Source organism: Protopterus annectens, chromosome 9.part0 (genome assembly GCF_019279795.1).
Source record: "Protopterus annectens isolate FY-2018-M chromosome 9.part0, PAN1.0, whole genome shotgun sequence".
NCBI lineage: Eukaryota > Metazoa > Chordata > Ceratodontiformes > Protopteridae > Protopterus > Protopterus annectens.
In genome coordinates, this window is record NC_056743.1 from 1144697245 (window position 1) to 1144719880 (window position 22636).

At 41.2% G+C, this 22636-nt stretch overlaps 1 protein-coding gene across 1 annotated transcript in view; it reads right to left on the reverse strand.

The window, feature by feature from the left end:
* The window catches only part of LOC122811877 (membrane-spanning 4-domains subfamily A member 12-like), a 656330-nt gene that overhangs the window by 352945 nt on the left and 280749 nt on the right, over positions 1–22636 (reverse strand). The window contains exon 5 of the mRNA XM_044084013.1: positions 12451–12621. Within this exon, the coding sequence (XP_043939948.1) occupies positions 12451–12621 (171 nt within the window). The remainder of the gene's footprint in view (positions 1–12450; positions 12622–22636) is intronic.

Sequence of the window (22636 nt, forward strand, 5' to 3'; positions counted from 1 at the left end):
CTACATGTGAATCCAGCTGTTATATTTCTGAACAATGCTACTTATGCAGGATTTGTTTGCACCTGATACATCTGCAAATGTTTACATCTGGCAAGGATGTTTGGGCAGCCCAAGGCTGTATGGCTATGCATAGAACGTTAGGTGGTTTAAAGTGTGCTCACCAGACATCTTTGGTATACTGTACATGTGTATCATACTATGCTGTTAATCAGTGCTTAGTAACACTTCCTGGTGTATGCACAGCCATCTGAACTGGGGTTATTGCAACCAAACCCTGTAACATCTGTGGCTGTCCCACTGTACAACAGCAACTATTTCACGTAGGGCCATGTTAGTGTGTCTCTGACAAGGTATGTTGAGGCTTCTGCAGATGTCATAGAGTGAGTGGGTGGATGTTTGTGATGTTATTACAGTACGTATTGTAATTGTTTTGGGTGTGGGTTAGATGTAGGTGGATGCACATAGCAGATGTGAGTGTGTAGGAACTGCATTTATACATATTTGATATGTGTGTGAGGGTTCATAGGTTGGTACTAGGCTATCAGCCCTAGGGCCTATACAAGCCTAGCCATAACAATTTCCTGGCTATTTCTTCCCACACTATTTACTTCCCTGGACCCCGGTCTAGCAGGGTGACTGACATGATCCTTGAGGTGAATTTCCTTTCTCCCATCCAATCGTCAAGGTTCCTTTTGAAGAGGGCCAAAGAGGCACTCTGCTTGATATGCATGGGCAATCTTTTCCAGAGTCTGGAGAGTCTCTGGGTCAGGAACCTATCCCTCCAGCATGTTTTGTTTATTGTGATGACAAGATTTAGATCCCTGGAGGGTGTGGCTCTGAGGGATTGGGATTTCTTTAAGTGTAGCATGTCCAACAGCTCTGGGTTTGACATGGCCTTGTATGTTAAGCAGAGATCGTCTCTGATTAGACGATATGCGACAGAGTATAGCTGGAGTTTTTTATGGCGGTCAGCATATGGGCATCTGCTTTAGGCCTGTGATTCTTTTAGTGAGATATTTCTGCAGCCTTTCTAGTTGTTCCAGATGTCTTGAGAGGTACATACCAAATGGGGCGTTGTATTCTATAATGGGTCTAATGAGGGATGAGTACAGAGGGACAATGACCTCCTTTTTTCTGGATGAAAAGCCCTTAGTGATGAGGTGTGCCACATAGAAGGATTTCCTGACTGTTGTGGTGGTGTTGTTATCAAAGGTGAGACCACTGTCCACCTGTGTCCCTAAGTCTCTTATCACACTTTTGGTGTTTAGTGTACTGCCACCTATATGGTAATTCACTGATACATGTTTTTTCCCAAAGGGGATAACTATACATTTCTTGGCATTGAGCTTGAGCCCATGGCTCTGGCACCAAGCATCTGTTTCTGTAAGGCCCTTTTGTAGAGTATCCACATCATTTGGGGATTCAGTAATGGCTCCAGTTTGCAGTCTTCTGCAAACTTTGTTAGCCAGAGTCCCTTAGTGTTGACCTGTACTTCAGAGAAGTAGATGCCAAACAAGAGCGGTCCCAGGACTGAATCCTGAGGTACTCCACTTGTCACTTTTCTGGAGCTGGATTTGGAGTCGGCTACTTTTACAGTGTGGGTTTTATCAGTAAGACAGTTAGCAACCCATTGGGTGAAATGTGGGTTTTATCAGTAAGCCAGTTAACAACCTATTGGGTGACATAGGGATTAATGCCCAGCTTTGTAAGTTTATCTATGATTCCAGAGTGGGGGGATGGTGTCAAAGGCCTTGGCAAGGTCTATATAGGCTGTGTGGACCACCTTACCCTTGTCCATGGCTCTGGAGACTGATTTGAAGAAGTCAATCAGGTTCAGAAGACAAGATCGGCCCTTCACAAACCCAAACTGGGTGTGATCCAGTATTTGAAGGTTGCCAATGTCTTTGTTTATAAGTTCCATGATAATACGCTCCATGGCCTTGCCGATAAGGCTTGTCAGACTGATGGGGCGGTAGTTTCTCGGATCCAAGTTGAACCCCCCTTGTGGAGTTGGATAACTGTAGCTCTGCTCCACTCAGTGGGTATGAAACCTGAGTTGAGGCTATGATTAAACATGACACTTAGGTGAGGTGCCAGTTCATATTGCAGTTCATGTAGTACACAGCCCGGGATGTCATCTGGTCCCATGGATGCTGTATTCTTAGCTTTGGAGAGTGCATTTTTTACCTGCATGGCCGTTATTACCGGAATTTGGCAATCTTCCGGTATTAAGATGGGCCATTTAGGGGGTGAGAGGGGGTTGAAGTTGGCACTGAATCACTCTGCCAGGATATTGACAATATTCTTGGGATCAGTATATTTAATGCCATTCTGTCTTAGCTCAGAGCAGATTTGAGCATTGCCATTTAGATTCTTGACATAGTTATAGAATGCCTTGTGGCTGTCTTTGGAATCTTTGGCAATTTTATTTTCGTAACTAGCTTTGGAGGATTTTATGAGGGATCTCAGTTTCTTACTGAGGCTGGTAAGGGAGTTTTTTTACATCCTGGGATTTTCCTCTTTTCTGCAACAGTTTCTTCCTTTTGTTGTAAAGTTTGTTTATGGCAGGGGACCACCAGATTGGCTTCCTTTTTTTGGATGAGAGCATCTTGGTTCTATTTGGGATGGCATTATTCATGCATGAGTGGATGTGCTCATACAGTGCCTTAGTGTAGGATTCAGCAGTTGAACTTTCAGTTCCTATCTGCATGAGTGTCATGAAGTTTGTCACTTCTGACTTGAGTAACATGAAGTTAGCTTTGGAGAAGTTTTTTATGGAGGTTTCTTTACTGGGAGCTGGGGGTGGGATGTGGATGTTAAGGGTGATTATTTTATAGTCAGACCTGACTAATGAGGGGGTGACCATAGGTGTGGATCATCAATTTCCCATGTTGGTAATGACCAGGTCTAGGATATTGGAGCCCCTGGTGGGACTATGGATTAGTTGATCCAGAGCATTGGAATTTATGAATTCCAAGAACCGTTGGGCAGAGGTGTTGGTACATGAGTAGTTTTCCCAGTTAATGGCAGGGTAGTTAAAATCACCCAGTATTAGGGTGTTTAGTTTTATCTTAATATTTTCCAGTATGTTTAGAAATGTGTAGTGAGAATCTTGGGGTATGGTGGGGATCTGTAGCAAGCTACTATTTGGATTGCAGTCTTACCTAGTGTTAGTTGCACCTGGTGAATATCAGATGCATTGTGTTGGGCAACTAGCCTGGTGATGTGAATATCCTTGGTGAATATTGACACTTTTGGTCCTGGTTTGGTGGCTGAAAAGTGTGGTAGGAGTTGTAGCCTGGTATTGCAGGGGTGCTCTCTGGATCCTTGAACCAGATCTCAGTTACTGCACAGATATCGATGTTCTTCATTTTAAGGAGTGCCTCGAAAGAGTGCATTTTAAGGTTTAGACTTCTAGCATTGAGTAGCATTACCTTCAGATTTTGCATGCTTGTACCTGTTACAGTGGTGCTTTTGTCCTTTGAACTTTGGCTAAAAAAGGCACTATAGGGGTGGCAAGAGCCTTAGCCAGTAACCTAAATTCCAGGAGTGACAGGTGCAGACCATCTCTGACAAAGCATTGTGGTCAGTCAATCTTGCCGTCCCAGGCAGACAGATACTGGATCCCCTTTGAATGACACCAGAAGCTTAGCCAATTGTTGAAGTCAATAATTTTGACTTATATTGTGGTATCATTCTTGGTGAAGGCAGGATGCTAGGCTAGGGTCATACCTGCCTGGGCCAATGATCCGGGAGCTCTTCCATGTCTCTTTTCATGTAGTCCTGGGAGGTACGTCTCAAGTCATTCACTCCAACATGGATAATGACAGAGTCATATTTGTACTTGTTGTGGAGTGACTTGAGTGCATGCATTATGTGGCTGATCCTGGCACCCAACAGGCAGCTGACTGTAATTTTCTCCGTGTTCAAACTGGTAAGAGGGACATCAGTGTGCTAGACTATAGAGTCACCTATGACTAAAGTGTTAGGTACATTGTCTTGCCTTAGGGGATGTTGCTGGGTGGCACACTGGTGTTGTGAACTATGTGACACTTTGGTTGTGATTGGTGTTTGTTTGCGTTTCAGCTTCAGAGGTCCTTGTTGCTTGGGCAGGTTACAGTTAAGGGCCTCTCCATATGTGGATTTAGTGTTGCTATATGTGGCTGTTGGTGGTGTGGGTTTAGAAGGGCTATGTGTTGCTGGAGATGTAGTGTGGGTTTTAACCTTCTCCTCTTGACTGTCTTGCACAATCTTGGGTGTAGAGAGCTTTGCTTCCATTTTGGCTATGTAAGTGCATCTCTCACAGGTTGTACTGTTGGGTGGTAGAAGGAGACAGTTGTCTGTGTACATGAGGCAATTGCTCCAGTATGCCCAGATTCACCAGCTGGACAGGAGAAATCACCAGAAGCTGACCCTTGGACATGCCTGGTTTTGTGCTTTTTTTGTAAAGTACAGGAGCTGTTTTCCCTTACCTTAGCAAGGTACTTTGCAATTATAGGCTGTTTAGTGCCTACTATTAATTTCTCCTTATTAGCAAGGAGAGTTGAGTGCTTGTATCAGTTTAAGGCTTCCTAGTGCTTTCCAGCAGATATTAGAGAAAGTGCTAGTCACAGGGATGCTTAAAGGTGAGATGAAAAAAAAAATGCACAATGCAGTGTGCACTAGAGAAGTTAGATGTGAAAGTAGGTAACTTAAGTTTTACCTGTTTAAAAAGTTAAGGTTTAGTGGAGAGTTACTATTTTTAAAACAGCAAGGTGGATTGAAAGGGATGGCCACTTTTGTATTCTGGTACTATGGAATACAGTAGGATGGCCAATAAATGCAAATAGTTGAAGGGGAGGGATTTCAAAAATTATGATTTTGTGATTACTCACAGAAGCCAGTGAAAGTAGCGAGGAAATGAGATATATGGTCAGATTAACATAAGAGGCAGCCAACTAGAAAGACAGTGGTATTTAACAAAACAACTGTAACTGGGTGGGAGGACGGGAAAAAAATTCTGACTGACTCAGAAGAGAGAGAGCTGCGGTCACTTTTGAAGTTTTAATATGCTGTTAAAGCAGAATGGAAGTAAAACTCAAGGTAAAAAAAACAAACCACAGTATTAAAAATATAGAAAGGCAATAAAGTAATACAAAAAATAAAAGCAAACTATCCTTTCCTTCACAGCAAAGTGTAGCAGAGTCTGGGTACGCCTTTCTGGTAAAGCTTCCCTACTTGAAGACCTATCCTTTAGTGGACTAATACTATGGCACCTGAAGGCTGATTTATTAAGGCATTGTTAATTGGTTCCTGTATAGCATGCAGTTGATGTTGGTCCTTAAATCCCTTCGGGAATACATCGGTATGTAATAAAGTGTTGCTACATGAAAGCTGCCTCATGTATTTCTGTCGCAGATATTTGCACTCATTGGAGTTGTGCTGGTGACTGAACCTCTTTGGCTAGGGTTGCCACCTTTTCAAATGGCCATAATGGGACATTTGCAGGACACACATCGGATTTTAGAGGCTGACACATACCCAAGGTCAGTATAAAGTATAGAACTTTACATTTATGCCTAAATAAAAGCTTATTCTTGTAGCAGTTTACATGCTTATCCTGTTTCTTGTTTCATGTAAGTATGTTATATACGGACATGACAATTCTATGCAACTATTACATTACAGTTTGCACATGCCAAATGTCTCGGGATTGTAGGACATCAGTATTTGTAACTGATTTGGTCAGGACATGACCGCACATGGAGGGGCTGTCCCTCGCAAGGTGGGACAGGTGGTAACCCCATCTTTGGCTCATGTCCATAGCACATATTTGTAATAGTGTATAGGCATATACTCTCCATATCCTTTGTTCAAAACGTTCGGTCATGGCGGAATGTGTGATTGCTATGGTCCATGTTATACTCATATCTGAATGTATGCAGGATACCCACGGATTCCCAAATGCACACAATTCTGACGCCCACAGTATCGGTCAACAGACTCCCAAGCACCACAATCCCGGACACTCAGAGTCATGGCAGTCAAACTCGCAATGGTAACACAAACACAGAACACACACGCACACACACAGACACACTGCTACCCATCACATCCAGACAAATCACATCCAGACAAACCTTCCTAAACTACGTATGAGCAGGTGGGCATGCCCCCCCCCATACCCCCCATGTGAGTGGCTGTGCACCCCAAACCACCCCTACTTTAATAATCTACCTCCAAGATAGCACATACAGACACACAAAGCAAACCCACACCCACACAATTACAGTCCCCCAGAAACACACACCACACTCAGAACACACACTTACACACAACACAGCAATCATAAACACACTTACACACAGTAACCTACCTGGACCGCAGCACCAGAAACACTAACTAACACTTAACATTGGGATTGTGGAATTTGTGGATCCGCTGTTTCCGTACTGTGGTCTTTCGGACTTTAAGCCTCATGATTACGCACGTCGGTATGTAAAGCATTCTGTATTTGGTAGTTATCCTATTTCTATGTACCTCCATGGTTGTGTAGATGTTGTTAACCTATCTATATATCTACGTATATATGTATATCCATATATATTGACATGTCTCTCTATCTCTCCCTCTCTCTCTCTTTGTATGTTGAATTTTATATATATATATATATATATATATATATATATATATATATATATATATACACATACACCTTTCATGAGGTACATAGCGGTTTGTCCTATTTCCACAATGTCCTCCCTTCTGTGTTTTAACCTGTCACAATACACACCTGCCATTGGTACGTCTCAGGTAGCTTAGTGGTAGATTACTGTGATGTTGTGTACATGGCTGCATGTTCTACTCCTGGCAGTGGTCAATTTACCTCTAAGAGCAGGCACTGGTAGTACAATGGTGAATAGCGCACATGTCAGCGGTTGTGGGCAGCTTTGGCCGTGATCTGCACGATGTTCAGCAAGGGTTAGATCTGTGTTGCGCTTGTTCATGTAGTCATGTTTAAGCGATGCTTACTGGCATGTACCGGTGCAATATCCCACTAACATGTGCTTAAAAGTGCTGGTGTTTAGTAGGTACAGTATACTACAACCATTCTTCAATACTGCAAACAAATGTGTAAGTCGGTTGGTGTACATATGTATGATACCTGTTAATGTCATGTCCAAGTCAGGCTTAATGGATATGCTCCACCTATGGGAATGCATGTCACAATGAGCCACACACTGTAATGAGCTACACTTTGCCACAACCATAACTGGAAGATACTGGAGTGACAGATTCCTGTCACGGGTACTCATAATGCTTTGGAACTACATCCCAGAGTACATTATATGGAGCCCCTCAATAACACCCCAGAGAATCCTTGCAGAGTGTGTGGGGAAGAGTGGATACACCCCAAGGATCCCACAATTGGCTCTGCTCCACAAAGAGACAGTTACGTAATCAATGGGGTGGTGACAGCAGACACATTTTGGATAGGCTTATGAATGGCCTCGGGCAGATAGGCATGTACCTACCTATGCGCCTATGAATCTGTACATACAGTATTGACACATGCTGATAGAGTAATTTACTGTTCCGGTATTGACATATCTTGTGCCAATGGCAGTTGTGTGCACAATTGTTGGGGGCTGCCTATGTAGGATGCATACAGTAGACCACCTATACATGACAATTTACAGGTGGTCGTGTGTGTGTGCCATCCATGTTTACTGTGTGTAATGGTGGAGAAGGATCAGTCCGTAGGTGCCTACACTGTCAGTGTGTGTGCTATACGGTCCCTCTTTGCCAAGGCATAGGCATACTGGGCATGCCTCCATCTGCCTAGTGGGGCTGGCACAGGGTGTCCATGGTCTGAGTCCCTCTGTGCCTGTGGTGCTCTTGGCAATAGTGGTGGGCTGTGAGGACCTTCACCATTCTGTCCCTGCTGCAGCTGTTTCCACAGGATCATATTACGTAGCATGGCACATACTATGAAGATGCAGGCACACATGGCTGGAGAGTACTGCAAGGCTCCACCAGATATGTCCAAGCAACAGAACCGTGATTTCAGCATCCCAAACACATGCTCTATGATGATTCTGGTTTGTTTGTGTGCCTCATTATTGCATTCTTGCATGGGTGTGTCTGCATTTCTGATGGGAGTCATCATCCACGGTTCCAGTGCATAGCCAGCATCCCCCATCAGGTGGCCGTATGGGATGCCCCACCTTGGCAAATACCTGATACAGCTGTGAGGCATGCCAGATGTGGGAGTCATGGTAGCTTCCAGGGCTGCCAGCATACACATCCATGATGATACTCTGGGCATTGCACATGACCTGGCAGTTGATGGAGGGGTGTCTTTTGTGGTTTATGTAGTGCCTACCCTGCTCACCAGGTGGTGACTTGATGTGTATGTGTGTGAAGTCTATTGCACCCTGTACCTCCAGGTAGTCTACCACATGGTGGAAGAGACGCATATTGCTGGCCAACTCCTCCTGCGTTCGGGGGAAGTATATGTGCTCACTGGCATTTGGTAACGTGGCATCCAGGAACTGGTGGAGTACCCTGGATGTTGATGGCTGTGAGATCCCCATGATATCTTCAGTTGGCCTTTGAAAGGTACCTGTGGCTAGCATTCTCAAGCTTACACATACCTTCGTATCCACACTGGGATGGGTTCCCCTCTGTTGTTTCTGGCTCTGAGGTGTGGCTGGCACAGCTTAATGATTTGCTGTATGGTGTCCCTGTCCACCCTGTAACGCTCTACTATCTCCAGATCATCTAACCCCTGGTAGGATACCCTTGGTCTGAGCACTCTTCTCCTCCTCCGGTGCTTGAGGTGATTGTCAGCATCATCCTCCACACCACCTCCAGTCTCCAACACATGCTGATGAATCAAAACTATGGCTGCTCCTAACATGTACAGTTTAAAAGTTCCCCATCTGTTTACACCGATGGTGAAGTGTTTGGGAATACACAAGTGTGTGTGAGGTGCCTTCACACTTTACACTATTGAGCTTTGGAAGCTACTAATGTCATTGGGTGTGTATGTACAATCCCAGCTGCAGGGTATCTTACTTATGGGTTTTACCGCAGGTACTGCTATCGTGAGGCCTTTGGTGTTGAACTACACTTGGCTACCATGGATCATCTCTTGCCCTTGCCTTCACTTTTCAACCTGATTCCCCTCCCATTGTCAGGCATGCATCTAGCTGCCTGCTTTCTTGTTTTGTACTTTCCCAACCCAGGATTGTGTTGCGAAATGTGTTCTGTAGCCGATCTACTGCAGATTTGCTTTGTTCTGCTGTGACAGTTCTCTTTTCTTTGCAGTCTGGCACCTCCCCTTTCCTGTTCTGCAGGTTGCTGCTAGCAGCCTTGTTAGCTACCGTCATTGGCCCACTGTGAGTTCCTAGGTGTTAATTACTCAGCTGTACTCCAATTACTCTGCTGAGGCATTATTGCCTTCCCGTAACCTTCCTGTTTCAGCTGTGGTGCATGCCGCATGCAGTCATTTACGTGGCTTTGAGCGCATTGTCATCCACGTACACATGCACTTTCTGTCACCTTGTGTGCTCTCAGCTAAGCAAAGCTATGGTTACTTCAACACTCCTATCCTGCGGCTTTGCTTAGCAATGGGGAACCCAGATTAGCAATGCTCCAATGTGCTTACAGCTACGGTGGCACACCCTTCTCCTGATGTCATGTTTATCTCCAGGCCACTCCTCAGTGTTGTACTGCTATGCCGTGTTGTACAGCCTTACACCGGCAAGGCATTTGTGATTCAGTATTACTTGCCTCATTTGCATGGCATTGACTGCTAATTCCTAGTTACCGTGCCGAACACTGTCACAGACCCTTAGCAACCCTTGTGCCATGGTTGTGGTGTAGCATGCCTGCCATTGACTATAATGGGGAATTCATGACTTGTGTTACATTGCAGGTTTATGACATCTAAATATATTTTCGTTATGATCCCGTTTGTGCACTGCGGGTTTATTTTGCGTTAGTGTGGCCATGGCGGTAAATGTTATTTTTTATGTGTTGTGCATGTATTTTTAGGCCATTGGCTATATATCTAGCCATTGGCATATATTAACATCATCATACGTAAGTTTGGTCTGCTTTCATGGCTCCGATGTTATGTTTGGGGAAAATGTAAACAGTTTTTTTTTTGTTTACATTTCTGTATGCTTACACTATGCCTGCACCACTTCATGAATCACTATGTACCTTCATTTGCATGCTGCACTACTGCACATGGAGTGATTAGCATACATGCACCGGGAGCTGCACAGCTCTGGTGTCTGCTGGTAGTGCACGTGGAATCAGCTTGTACCTGAATCGCCCAGAGGCCATATTTGGCATTAGAACGCATTATTTATTTATTATTATACACTATGCCTGCACCTGGCGCAAACTTCATGAATCCTGGGGACTGTCTCTCTATGTTAAAGAAGTTTAACATAGCGAGACAGCTTTAAAAAAAAGTAACGGAGATCTTCTTTTCTCCGTTGCTTTTTTTAAAGCTATCTCACTATGTTAAATGGGTTTAACATAGCGAGATGGCGTTAAAAAAAGCAATTTACCCACGGTTGTCTTTGTTTGGCCATTCGGGCTTCGCCCTCATGACCAAACCACACCAACCATGGGTAAATCCAGCATTACCCACACCCAGGTGTGGGTTATTGCTATAATATTTATCACAGCCAAATTAAAACTTGCTAGAAGAACTACTGTTTCTTTGGGTAATTCATAGCTACCAGTAATATAAAGGAAAAACAATAATAAAAAGAGTTTCAGATATGTATCAACACAGAAATACTGAAAAAAGTAGCAATGCGGAGTTGGCTAGAGAAAATATCATCTGACAGAAAAATGGGTGTGTTTGTTATCATTCAAGTAAAAATTGGTTTTGAATAATGCTAATGTTTTAAGATGGCAAAACTGTTACACATAACCTGCTAAGGGAAATAATACTTGAGAGAATAAACAAGCCACATATACAAGTCACATATTAAAATCGTGAAGTTCAAGCTAAGCGATATTGCCATAATGTATTGTCCTGGAATAGTAACACATAGAAAAGTATAAAGCTGTATTATATTCAATTTCTACCACAACAAAAATCCATAAAACTAATTGTGATGCTTCATAATTTCCTTGGTAATAAGAAGGATCTAAGTCCTTTGAAACAAGTGAGCAGCTATAAGAATTGGTTTGTTCAAGCAATTGTTTGATGTAGTACAGATCTGAAATAGTTGTTTAAATTGAATGGTGATAAATGCATTAGTGTTAACTGTAGGTTAGTGGAAGTTTGTGTATCATGGTTACATTCAGACTGAATCTAGATATTTTACAGTTGATTGTGAATTGCAGTATAGATAATAGTCTTAGCTTTAGGATTAGTAGATTGCGTTGCACATGATGTAGTAGATAAAGCAGGCTAAACAGATATAATTCAGGTTTATAGTGGTATAAGAATACACTGACAGATGTCATTTTGAAGAACAGGATTCTTTTTTGTAGCACTGAAACTGGCTGTATGTGGAAATGAACTGCATTGCAGAACTGCTGACATCTCCACTGTAGTGTGACTGTGAATAATCAGTCAACATTTCTTTTATAGCATCATAGTAAAACTCATCATCCATCACCACTGTTAGGCCTCCTTTGTCAGTGCCTAATCACAATGGTGTCATCATTACATAATTCCTTCAAGGTATTATTTTCTGCCTTGCTTAAATTCCTAAATATCATATAGAGTATGGCTTCCTGTTGCTTTGGTTCACTTTATGTGCTTTCTGGACATTACTACTTGGATTTTAAGTGAACCATTTGTCCATCTGGCTACGCTTTTGGCGTACTTGAAGTAAGACCTGTAACTATCAAGTCAATATTACAGGAATACTGAAGTGAAGTTTCTGATAAGACTTGTAGGGAAACAGTTAAGAGGGAACTGGTCATGAAGGATAAATTATATAAAGAATTCAGATATTGAAATACTGTACATTTGGTTTTAAGGACATGAAGATATACTGGCACTGAGTACAAATGAAACATGTGTATGTAGATACAGTTCAGTGTGTAGAAGATGGCAGGATTTTGTACTCTAGGTATATGATGTTACTAAATAACATGAATGTCTGTGATTTGAAGAGAAATAGATGTCAGATAACAAGAGAAACCAGTCATCAAACACTTCCACTATATCAAATGAATGTGAAGCCTTGTGAATAAATTGTGTTCAGACATGTATTTCTGAAATGAATACAGTGAAGAAAAATATTCAACAGTAAAATAGATAGGATTCCCAAAACTTGAAACAGAATATTAAGCAACTGACCTTTTTCCAAAACTAGCTCTTACATGACTTGGTGAAAGGGGATGAAATTATGAAATGTGATGAGTAAACTGAATCCCACTCAAATAGCTAGTGAGTAAACATCTTCAATAACAGCTGATACTTACAAGCAGTTGTACTGAACAGTAGATCACATAATAGTCACGATAATCGGAACGAACAGAGTTATTGTTATATAAGCAATAATGGAGTTGGAGTGATGCATCAATGATATACAGAATGGCTGCAATGCCTGCTGCTATGGCACTTGTAGTATTCATTCCCAGACTTCCTTTCACCTGAAACAGAAGAGAGGAAAGCAGTTAAACAATTTGCATTTTAGTGTTGCTGACACAGGCAATATGACAATTTTTATAAGTTCATAAGTAGGTACTAGGCTATCTGCCCGAAGGCATTTATAAGCCTAGCCAGAATGTGTAGGCTTTCGCTGCCCCCTTAGTTCCCTGTGCTTCAGTCCAGTAGAGCCACTGAAGTGATCCCCGGGGTAAATTTTCTATTTCCCATCCACTCGTCAAGGTGCTCTACCTAATGTAGACTGGAATCTTGTTCTAAAGCATGGGAAGTCTCTGGGACAGGAATCTATCCCTCCTGCACATTCTATTTATTGTTGTGGTGAAGTTTAGATCCCTAGAGCATGTGACTTGATGGGATTTGGTTTTCTTTATGTGGAGCATGTCCATCAATTCTGGGTTGGACATGGCCTTTTATGTCAGGCAGAGATCACCTCTGAGTAGGCAGTATGCAACCGAGTACTGCTGGAGTGTCTTCAATTGAGCTGCATAGGGTATCTGAGGCCAGTAATCTTCCTGGTGAGGTACTTCGGTGGTATTTCCAGCTGTTGCAGGTACATCCAAAATGGGGCATTATACTTTATGATGGGTCTGATGAGTGATGTGTAGAGGGGTACAATAACCTCTTTTGTTCTAGATGCGAACCCTTTTGTGATTAGGTGGGCCACATAGAAGGATTTTCTAACCACTTTGGTAATGTGATTATCAAAGGAGAGATTACTATCCACTTGGGTCCCCAGATCCGTTATTACATCTTCCATATTTAGGGGGCTACCACCTATGTGGTAGTTTGTGGGTTCTTTGTTTTTTCCAAAGGGGATGACTATGCACTTTTTGGCATTTAGCTTGAGGCCATGATTTTGACACCAGATATTCGTCTCAGTGAGACCCTTTTGGAGGATGTCTGTGTCAGCCAGAGAGACAATTATAGCCCCTAGTTTGGAGTCATCTGCAAACTTGTTCAGCCATAGTCCTCCTGTGCTTGCTTGTACCTCTGAGAAGTATATACTGAACAGAGGGAGTCCCAGGACTGAGCCCCAGGGGACGCCACTTGCAACCGGTTTAGACTCGGACCTAGAGCCCACAACTCTTACCGTGTGGGGTCTATCCATGAGCCAGTTAGCAACCCATCTCATGATGTAGGGGTTTATGTTTAGGCTGGTGAGTTTGTCTATAATACCAGAATAGGGAATGGAGTCGAAGGCCGTGGCGAGGTCTAGGTAGGCTGTGTGGACCACCTTTCCTTAATCTATAGCCTTGGTAACTGTCTCAAAGAAGTTCACCAGGCTTAGTAAGCATGATCTGCCCTTAAAGCCAAATTCTGTAGGGTCCAGTGTTTGGAGGTTCCAAATGTCTCTGTTAATGAGTTCCATGATGATGCGCTCCATAGCCTTGCAGACCAGGCTAGTCAGGCTTATAAGGCGATAGTTCCCAGGGTCTGTTGTGGCTCCACCTTTGTGGAGTGGGATAACCATTGCTGTGTGCCACTCTATGGGTACATAGCCTGTGGAGAAGATGTGTTTGAACAGTGTGTTTAGGTGAGGGGTTAGTTCATTTTGGAGATCGTGTAAGACACAGCCTGGGACACCGTCTGGTCCCATTGATGCTGTGTCTATGGCTTTGGAAAAGACTGTTATAACCTGTGTGTCTGTGATTGCAGGGGCTCTACATTCTTCTGGTATGGTTATGGGCCCTTTTGGAGGTGAGAGGGGGGTGAAGTTTGCACTGAACCTGTCTGCCAGGATGTTGGCAATATCAGTCGGTTCAGTGTATTTTGTGCCATTCTGCACTAACTCAGAGCAGATCTGAGAGTTGCCACTTAGATTCTTGACATAGCTAAAGAATGCTTTGTGGTTATCTTTGGAGTCCTTGGCAATTTTTCTTTCGAAGCTAGCCTTGGATGAGTTCATGAGGAATTGTAGTTTCTTGCTGATACTGATCAGGGATATCTTCCCTTCTTGGGATTTTACTCTTTTCTGTACTAGTTTCCTCCTTCTATTGTATAGCTTGTTTATGGCAGGGGTCCACCAGACTGGTTTCCTTTTCTTGGAGGAGTGAGTCTTGGTTTTCTTTGGGATAGCACGATCAATGCATGCTCATAGAGTGCATTAGTAAAGGATTCTGCAGCTTTGACAGCGTTATCCTTTAGTATGGAGGCTTTGAAACTTTCCACATCTGTCTTAAGTAACGTGAAGTTTGCTTTTGAAAAGTTTTAAATAGTGGTTTCCTTGACTGAGGGTGGGGGCGGAATGTGGATATCCAAAGTGATTAGTTTATGGTCTGATCTAACCAGTGAGGGTCTGACCTCTAGTGTGGAACACCGGTCACCCATGTTGGTGATGACCAGGTCCAATATGTTGCCACCTCTGGTGGGGCTGTTGACCAGCTGATCCAGGGCATTTGAGTTTATAAATTCTAGGAAGCATTGGGCAAGGGAGTTAGTACTTGAGTAGTTCTCCCAGTTAATGTTTGGGTAATGGAAATCACCCAATATTAGGATGTTTTGTAGGACCTTCATATTTTCCAGTGTTTCCAGAAACACAGAATGGGGGTCCTGGGACATGGTGGGTGATCTGTAGTAATCTACAATTTAAATTGCAGTTTTGACCATTGTTAGTTGCACATGGATGATCTCTGAGGCATCGTGCTGTGCCACTAACCTAAAGGTGTGGGTATCCTTGATGAATATGGATACATCCCCGCCTTTTGTATTTCAGTCTGGGTTCTGTCACTGAAAAGTATGGTTTGAGTTGTAGCCTGGTAGTGCTGGGGAGCTATCTGGAGCAGGTTTCTGTTACTGCGCAGATATAATTTTTTTCCATACTGAGGAGTGCCTTGAGTGCATGTGTAAAAAAAAAAGTATTCTCCATGTAATTCTTAAGAACAAATGGGTGTCTTTCTCAAAAATGTGCAGAAGCAGAAATAGTCAATTATTTAGACTCTACATTTATGGTTATTACTCAAATGATCTACGTTTCAGAAACAAATTTCATTAATCTTTATAATTTCTGTAAAAGAATTAATGACCCCATACACTTTGACAAACACTCCAAGAGACCATCCATTTTAGACTGGATTTTAACTAACAAGTCCAATATTACTTATGACACTGGATGTCTCCCAGACACTATAAGTGATCATTTCCCTACTTACTTGATTAGAAAGCATTTACAACATTTCTCAAATAGTTAATTTTGCTATATTCACAACAAAAAACATTTCTCTCCATCAATAGTTAACTCTCGACTTCTACAATATGATTGGACACCTTTTAAAAATCTTCTACTTGATAGCCCAGCTCAGTATTTCAATACTTCTTTCCTACAAATATTTAATGAGCTAGCCCCCATAAGAAAAATACACACCAAATCCAAAAGGCTTCACTGGCTATCAAAAGACACAATTTGTCTACAAAAAAAAAGAGATAGAGCCTGGTCTCACTATCAAAGTAGCCGAAATAAAGAGAATCTCACTACCCACCAGCAATTTAGAAGTCAAACTAACAAAATAATTAAACAGGACAAAAAAAAAACTACTTCCAAGCAAATTAGCTAAAATACCAGAACAATCCCAACATATTCTGGCAAACAATTAAGCTCCTTCTCACACCAGGGAAATCCACTGCCCCAAACTCAACTCTGACCAACCAAAATGAGTGTGCAGCCTCACAATTTAACTCCCACTTTATTAACTCAATAACCTCTCTACTCAACAACACCCCTAGTACACCTCCTACTATACCTCAAACTCACAACAGAAACACTACCCTTCTCAAACTCAAACAAATCCAAACTAGCTATATTACAACTCTTATTTCCAAATTAAAACCTTGCACACTACCTGCTGACTTTCTTAAACTAGCTACTTCTTCCATAGCTTACCCTATATCTATTCTCATCAACCATTCTATCTCTGAACAGTATATGTACCATCCCTCTGGAAAATATTTCACATAATACCCTTAAATAAAGGTGGCCCCTCGACTAATATATCCAGCTATAGCCATTCTGTCTCTGCTTGCCATAATCTTAGAAAAATGTATACACAAACAGATATTAGAACATTTCCTGACTAATAATCTACTATCCAAAACACAATACGGCTTCCGGCCCAGGCATAGTACCAGTACAGCACTTATCAGCTTTACTGATACTGTATACCAAGTTAAAATCAAAAAACAGCTCATCTCTGATACCTGCCTAGAATGTCAAAAGTATTTGACACTGTATCACATCAAATACTTCTTAGCAAACAAGCCATCTACCACTCCAACTTTAAAACCGTAAAATGGTTTCATAGCTACTTGTCTGACAGAAGGCAAGCCACTTTTTGGGACAATAAACTCTCCCCCCAGCTCCCTATAAGTGTTGGAGTCCCACAAGGTTTAATCCTCGGTCCACTTCTGTTCACTATCTTTATGAATGACCTTCATATAGCAGCTAACCCAGCCGCAATTGTACAATATGCTGATGATATTTCCCTAATCTGCTCTGCCTCCACTATCAAACAACTCCAAAAAAAAAAAAAAACTCAAGCAGCCCTCCACAATATAGAAAATGATCTAACTCTCCATCAACTTATACTTAACTGCCCAAAAAAAACAAGCTTATAGTCTTCCACCATAACCCAACATCTAATAATCTACTTCTTATCTATATCTCCTCTTCCAAAGACACTATAATAGAGCCAGTAGGACATACGGACTTTCTTGGTGTTACAACTGATAGCAGACAAGTTTCACAACCACCTTGCTCTAGTCATTAAAAAGATACATGCCAAACTGGGTTCACTCTACAGCACAAAAACATTTCTCACTGACCAAGCCAGACTTGCAACAACCCAAACCCATCTATTATCTTCCCTTCTATATTGCTCTCAAATATTTACCAGCCTTTGCAAATCTGACCTAAATAGCCTTGAATCTTGCTATAACAAAATAGCTAAGTTTACTACTAATCAATCTCAAAGATCTCACAATTGTACTGCATTAATTCAACTAAAATGGTTAGAGCTCCCTCATCTCCTTACCCTGAATCAGCTACTAACCACTCATACAGTCTTATACAAACCTGATAACTGTCCAGCACTATTAAATCTACTCCAACGCTATAGTAACCTAACACCCCTCAGGTCTGCTGATAAAATATTGTTAAAAGTTAATAAAGCCCAAAATGCCTATGGCATCTCTCTTTTCTCCCGTGCCATTGCCAAACAATGGAACTCTCTTCCACAGCATATTCTTACCATCAATGACACACTAACATTTATACAGACCCTAAAAGAATATTTCTCTAAACATAGGCTTTGCTCCTGTTCTCACCCAGGCTAAAAACTTCAACTCATAAATATCTAATTTCTTTCTCTATATTCCCCTTTTCAATATCTCCTGGCTATTGAATCTTTCTTACTCCCAGATTGTAATATGTTCTCCCAAAAAAAAAAAAAGTAAGGAAAAATTGATATTATTTGAAATGTTTGACAACTGCATATAACTGTTTAATATTGCCTAATATGCCTAACTTTGTTACCTGTTTTAAACACTATGGTAAGAACTTGCAATTTGTATTACTTTTTATGCACTATAATTATTGTAACTGGCATATGTCATTTTTAATATACTACCGTAATCTTCTTTGGAGCTTTTCTTCCCGGGTCTCCACTGAAAACGGGCTTCTGGCCCAGCCAGACACTACCCGGTTAATAAATTAAATAAATAAATAATTAAATAAAATGCTTGAAAATACTGATTTCATTAACTGGGAAGGAATTAGAGAAAGCAAAGGGAAGCTAGCACTGTTTTGTTACAGAAGGATACAATTCCTAAAATCTATCAGGAGAGTGGTGAAAGGAAGATGCATTGAAATGCAGACAATGGTCTTTGCTGGAGCATTAAGATGTGAATGGCCTGCACAGTATCAGACGAGCTCAGACACAATTCCCCAAATGTAGCAGGAGACTGTTGAAAGGGAGATGCATTCAAATGCAGACAGGGGTCTTTGCTGGTGCATTAAGGTGTGAATGGCCTGCACAGTATCAGATGAGTTCTCCTTTGTAGCTTCACTACATAACCCACATATATTGTTTGGGGGTTAATGGAAGATATAACTGAAACTGTAAATTAAATACTCTGCCTCCACCTATTGGGAACTACTACTCTCCTGGTAATATCAACAGAACATCAAAGTATTAGCAGCATGAGAAAATGGTGATGATGATGTTTGGTCACCATTTTCACTTCAACTTCAGTTGCAGAGTAAACTCGTGTGGATGAGGGATAATTGCATGTTCCAGGTGAGTGGAAACATGTACTATAGTAAAGAACATGGACACTTAAAAAGGATGCTGGACTTGAGTTTTTGGTCAGGCCAAAATATTTTGTGTGTGTGTGAGCATGTGTGTGTGTGTGTGTGTGTGTGTGTGTGTGTGTGTGTGTGTGTGTGTGTGTGTGTGTGTGTGTGTGTGTGTGTGTGTGTGTGTGTGTGTGTGTGTGTGTGTGTGTGTGTGTGTGTGTGTGTGTGTGTGTGTGTGTGTGCATGCATGCATGCATGTGTATGTGTGTGTGTGTGTGTATCTGTGTGTATATGCTTCTGTATGTGCACTCACATATGCAGCATTAGAATAGCCATGAAACACCCCAACTTGTTTTCTGTGACATAATATGCATATCTATGTCCATATACTATATATATATATATATATATATATATATATATATATATATATATATATATATACATGCATATATATATATGTGTGTGTGTGTGTGTGTGTGAAGACCTGTGTACCGCCCAATTCTACCCTTCCAACCTCTTAAAATACTTTCAGAAATGCTTCCATATCCAGTTGCTCCAGTATTTCTTAGACAAAGAAGTCATCTGCCCTAAACAACATGGCTTCAGACCCAGTCACAGTATTGCTACAGAACATTTGGACTTGGTGAATGCTATCACAGTCAAAAGAAACAATAATAAAGTAGTCAACAGTCTATTTTTAGATCTCTCAAAAGCATTCAACACTGTCTTGCATAGTCTTCCAAAATCAAACCAGAAAAGATCTATTGAACTTAGTCCTACAATAGTTCTTTAGCTAACTTTCAAATAGTCACTAAGCTTTTAATAGGATGTCCAAACTATCCTCCTTTCTAACAGTTACAGTCACTCTTAGGGTTTTCAATATCTTCATAAATGACCTTCAGGCAGCCTCTGATCATGCCATGTTAGTAAAATATGCAGATGACTGTATGCTCATCTGAACAGCAGAAACTGTTAACTCACTACAAATAAAAAACCAAGAATCATTTTCCTCCATTAAGTCCTGAATAACTCCCAGCTCCTGCTAAATCCCAAGAAGATAAAATTATTCCTCTTTGCAACCAAACTGCGTAAAACTACTAGGCCACAAGCCCTAATCATTACTTCCCTAAATAACTCTCAAATTCAACAAGTTTCTCATACCAAATGCGTAGGATCACTATTCATGATAGCCTAAAATTTGACTTACACATAGAAGTAGTAGTAGTAAATAAGATAAATCAGAAATGTGGGACTCTATACTGCATAAACAAATATCAAATTAAAGATGACAGAAAAACTAAAGCCTCATTCTACTTGCTTACAACAGTACTTTATGTTTCATCCATACTCAGCAGTCTGCATTCCAATGTGTCTACATTGCAGAATTTGTATGTAAACTTCTCTTTAGGTATCATCATTGCATATGCTTATATAGGCTTATACAACGGCCTGTGTGCTCACAACTCTGCTGTGCAACTCGAGTTCATTACTCCTTTTCAGCTGTATTTCAACCCCAACCTAATATTCAGAAAGTACCAGCTCACATCTGAATAAGCGGTGGAAACAAAAACGCAAACTGTGGATTCGTTTATGTGCTTGTTGTTTTATTTGTGCGAGTTTGCAGTGCCTATTGTGTTCATTAAAGTACCTCATGCGCATTTTGATCTGTGGCTTTATTGTTTCATCATGGATTGGTACCTATTTTCTATTTGCTAGTTTGGTTTGGTGCCTTTCGCTCTTTTTTGGATCATCATTGCATGGCTGGAACTACCTCACAACTCAGCTACACTCAACTTCCTATGGCACAATCGAGCTAATAAACTAAATAACTGTCTTAGTCTGAAAGGTATCCTTACACCAAACATAGCAAAAAGAAGTCTATGATCCATGTACAAATCCTTGCTAAGCTATCCTACAGGACAAAAAGAACTTTTATATACAACTTCAACAAACATCACTAAATCATCCACAAAAGTTCTGGTCTACTATTAACTCACTTCTATCTCCAGGCAAAGTAGAATCACCTAACCCATTAGGCTCTAACCCAGACTGTCCAATTCAAACAGCCAATGCCTTCAACTCTTTCTTTACTACCACTATACTTAATCTAGCCAATCAGTAAAATCCAGACACATCTAACCTGCCCAAACCTAACTTTACTCATCCTCCTTTTCACCTGGAACCAATATCTACCTCTTATATCTCCTCTCTACTTCAAAAACTAAAACCTAACACTCCCTCAGCTGACCAACTACTAGCTGAATACCTCAAAATAGGAGCCAAAGCCATTGCCTACCCAGTCACTATATTAATCAATAGATCCATAACAGAAGGCCTAATGCCATCTATTTGGAAAATCTCCTACATTATTCCTCTTCACAAAGGGGGAGATTCTACAGAATTCTCTAACTTCTGTCCTAGTGCTCTGCTCTCCCCACTAGCCAAAATTATGGAGAAATGTATCCATAAACAACTTATTACCCATCTACTTCAATATAAGCTTCTAGCAAACTGCCAACATGGATTTAGTCCATTTCATAGTACCACCACAGCCTTACTATCCTTCACCAACAGCATCAATAACAATTGTAACAAAAATATTTTATCCTCTGCTTTCTTTGTGGATCTATCTAACGCCTTTGACATGGTTAATCATCAACTTCTCCTCCACTTGCTACAGTCCCTCTCCTTTGACCATCTTACCATGAACCGGTTTACATCCTATCTGGACAACCGAAAACAAGCTGTTCTCTGGCAAAACCATCTTTCTGACCTTCTTCCCACCTCTCTAGGTGTCCTACAAGGCTCTATTTTAGGGCCACTATTGTTCTCCATCTTCATAAATGACCTTCATCTATCCGTTCCTCAGTTTAACTGTATCCAATATGCTGATGACTCCACGATCATTTGCTCTGCCACATCTCAAAGTGATCTTCATTCTCACACTCAAAAAGCCTTCTCTACTATTGAAAAATGGTTCTCTAACCAATGTCTCCTCCTTAACCCCCAAAAAACCAAACTGCTACTCTTTAACCCATCTCACCTATCACCCCCTCTCCATTTTACACTCACATCTGAAGATGGTACAGTTATCTCTCCTGACCCCACTACCAAGCTGCTAGGAATTACTATTGACAATCAACTTAAATTCGACATTCATATTAATTCTACTATTAAATCTACTAATAAAAAAATTGGATCCCTCTATCGCATTAAACCCTTCCTAACACCCACAACTAGAGCCACTATAGCCAGAACTCACCTAATCCCTACCCTATTATACGCTTTCGCCATATATACTAATCTTTCCAAACAGAATCTTAATAACCTGACTAGATCATATAATAATATTGCAAGATTTGCCACCAACTCTCCTTTTAGGACCCATCATTGTCAGAATCTAAAACAGCTAGGATGGCTTGAATTACCACAACTATTACATTTTAATCAGCTCATAATTGCCCATAAAGCTCTTTACCAACCTAGCAACACCCCAATTCTCTCATCTCTTATAACACCATATAATAACCTGAAGAACCTGCGCTCTGCCAATAAAATGTTGATTCACATTTCCTTCTCTAATAACTTAGCTGGTAAATCACTATTTTCAAACTCAGTGGGTAAAATATAGAATCAACTACCAAACGATATGACTACCATCTCCTCTCTCCCACTATTTAAAACCAAACTAAAACTCTTTTTCACTAATC